The sequence below is a fragment of the Austrofundulus limnaeus genome, unplaced genomic scaffold (genome assembly GCF_001266775.1).
Source record: "Austrofundulus limnaeus strain Quisiro unplaced genomic scaffold, Austrofundulus_limnaeus-1.0 Scaffold48, whole genome shotgun sequence".
Taxonomy (NCBI): Eukaryota; Metazoa; Chordata; class Actinopteri; order Cyprinodontiformes; family Rivulidae; genus Austrofundulus; species Austrofundulus limnaeus.
Window position 1 is genome coordinate 1,313,492 of NW_013952450.1, and position 1,350 is coordinate 1,314,841.

At 36.0% G+C, this 1,350-nt stretch overlaps 1 protein-coding gene across 1 annotated transcript in view; it reads left to right on the plus strand.

Annotated features, from left to right (window-relative positions):
- Positions 1–609: 609 nt before the first annotated feature.
- LOC106517384 (retinol dehydrogenase 13) overlaps positions 610–1,350 on the plus strand; it is a 7,999-nt gene continuing 7,258 nt past the window's right edge. Inside the window, exon 1 of the mRNA XM_014008186.1 lies at positions 610–788. Within this exon, the coding sequence (XP_013863640.1) occupies positions 724–788 (65 nt within the window). The 5' untranslated portion in view covers positions 610–723. The remainder of the gene's footprint in view (positions 789–1,350) is intronic.

Sequence of the window (1,350 nt, forward strand, 5' to 3'; positions counted from 1 at the left end):
AACACAGGCTTTTTGACAATCTAAACAGCTTGTACACAAATATAAATACTTATTTTTTACTTATTTTGTGTTTTTGTAATAATTATAGGGAAAATATTACATCAGCAATTATTTTATTACCCTTTAAATTGATTTCTGGAGATTATCCAAGGCGCTTCAGCATGACCCATAATTGGGAACCAAAGTGCAGTGGTATGATATATTTAACTGATTTTTTAAATCCCAAAAAAAAAATAATCTATGATTTATAAGAGTAAATCAGGAAAATTATCAAGGCTGCCCAAACTTTCACACCTCACTGTACAAATTAAGGGAAAAACACTAAACCTTTAGTTGGAGTTCCGCTTTCTCCTTCCTTCAGAAACCTTCTGCCCACTGACAGCAGCTGAGGATGCCATGTAGCACCTACCAAGATGGAGGCACAAATTCTCGTCTTATTAGATTGTTTTGCCATTTAATTTTTATTTCCTTTAACTTTGTGTTTGTGAAGTATTTGTCTAACTGTTAGTTTCCTTTTTGGCTTGCTAGCCGGCAGAAGCGTTTCACACTCATTAAAAACGACTACATTTCCCATAAGGCTCCTGTTTGGCTGCCGCTGATGACGCTAGAAGTGCGCGCATGTAACCTTGTTCTGCTACACACCGGAGGTTTTAAAACAGATGTAAACACATCGTTGAACAGTTTTTTATGGTTGTGTTTGGTTGTTAGCATTATTCCGGAGCAATGAAAAAATACATTTTACCGGTTTCTGTTTTTGGAACAGTGGCTGGCTGTGCTGTTTTACTGAAGTGAGTAACAAAATATAGCTTCATTAAGTTTTGATGCATTTGCTTTCCTGCCTGGGTACATGGTATTTAAAATGTAATCATCATAGCTTATTTCTTATTTGTTTTCGTTTTATAKTTTTTTGGAACTGCATATTTGCAAACCCATTGAATGGTTAGCAAAAACTCTTCTCAAACAGCAACCACCCAAGTTCTGAGCTTGATCCGAATAAACATAGTTTAAACTTTAAACTGAGATGTGAGAGATGTTATACACGGATCAGTCTGCAGTCTGGGTTTGTGTACACGGCAAACAAAAAACAAACAAAAAACAAAACAAAACAAAAAAAAACAACAACCCTAAAAGACTTCTGAAGATTTCCTTTAGCATCAAACTCCTGTCCCGCACCTCTGTGTGTTTTCCTGCTGCAAAACACACGTCTGACTGAAATAAAAGTCTTTAACAGGTTTCTGCACACCTTGATGAAAAGCTGCACTAAACCACACAAACTAAACAAATAATTTGACCCACTCACCTTTTGTTGGTCTGCTCCTGAAAGGTGAACCATAAGATTTTTGCTAATTT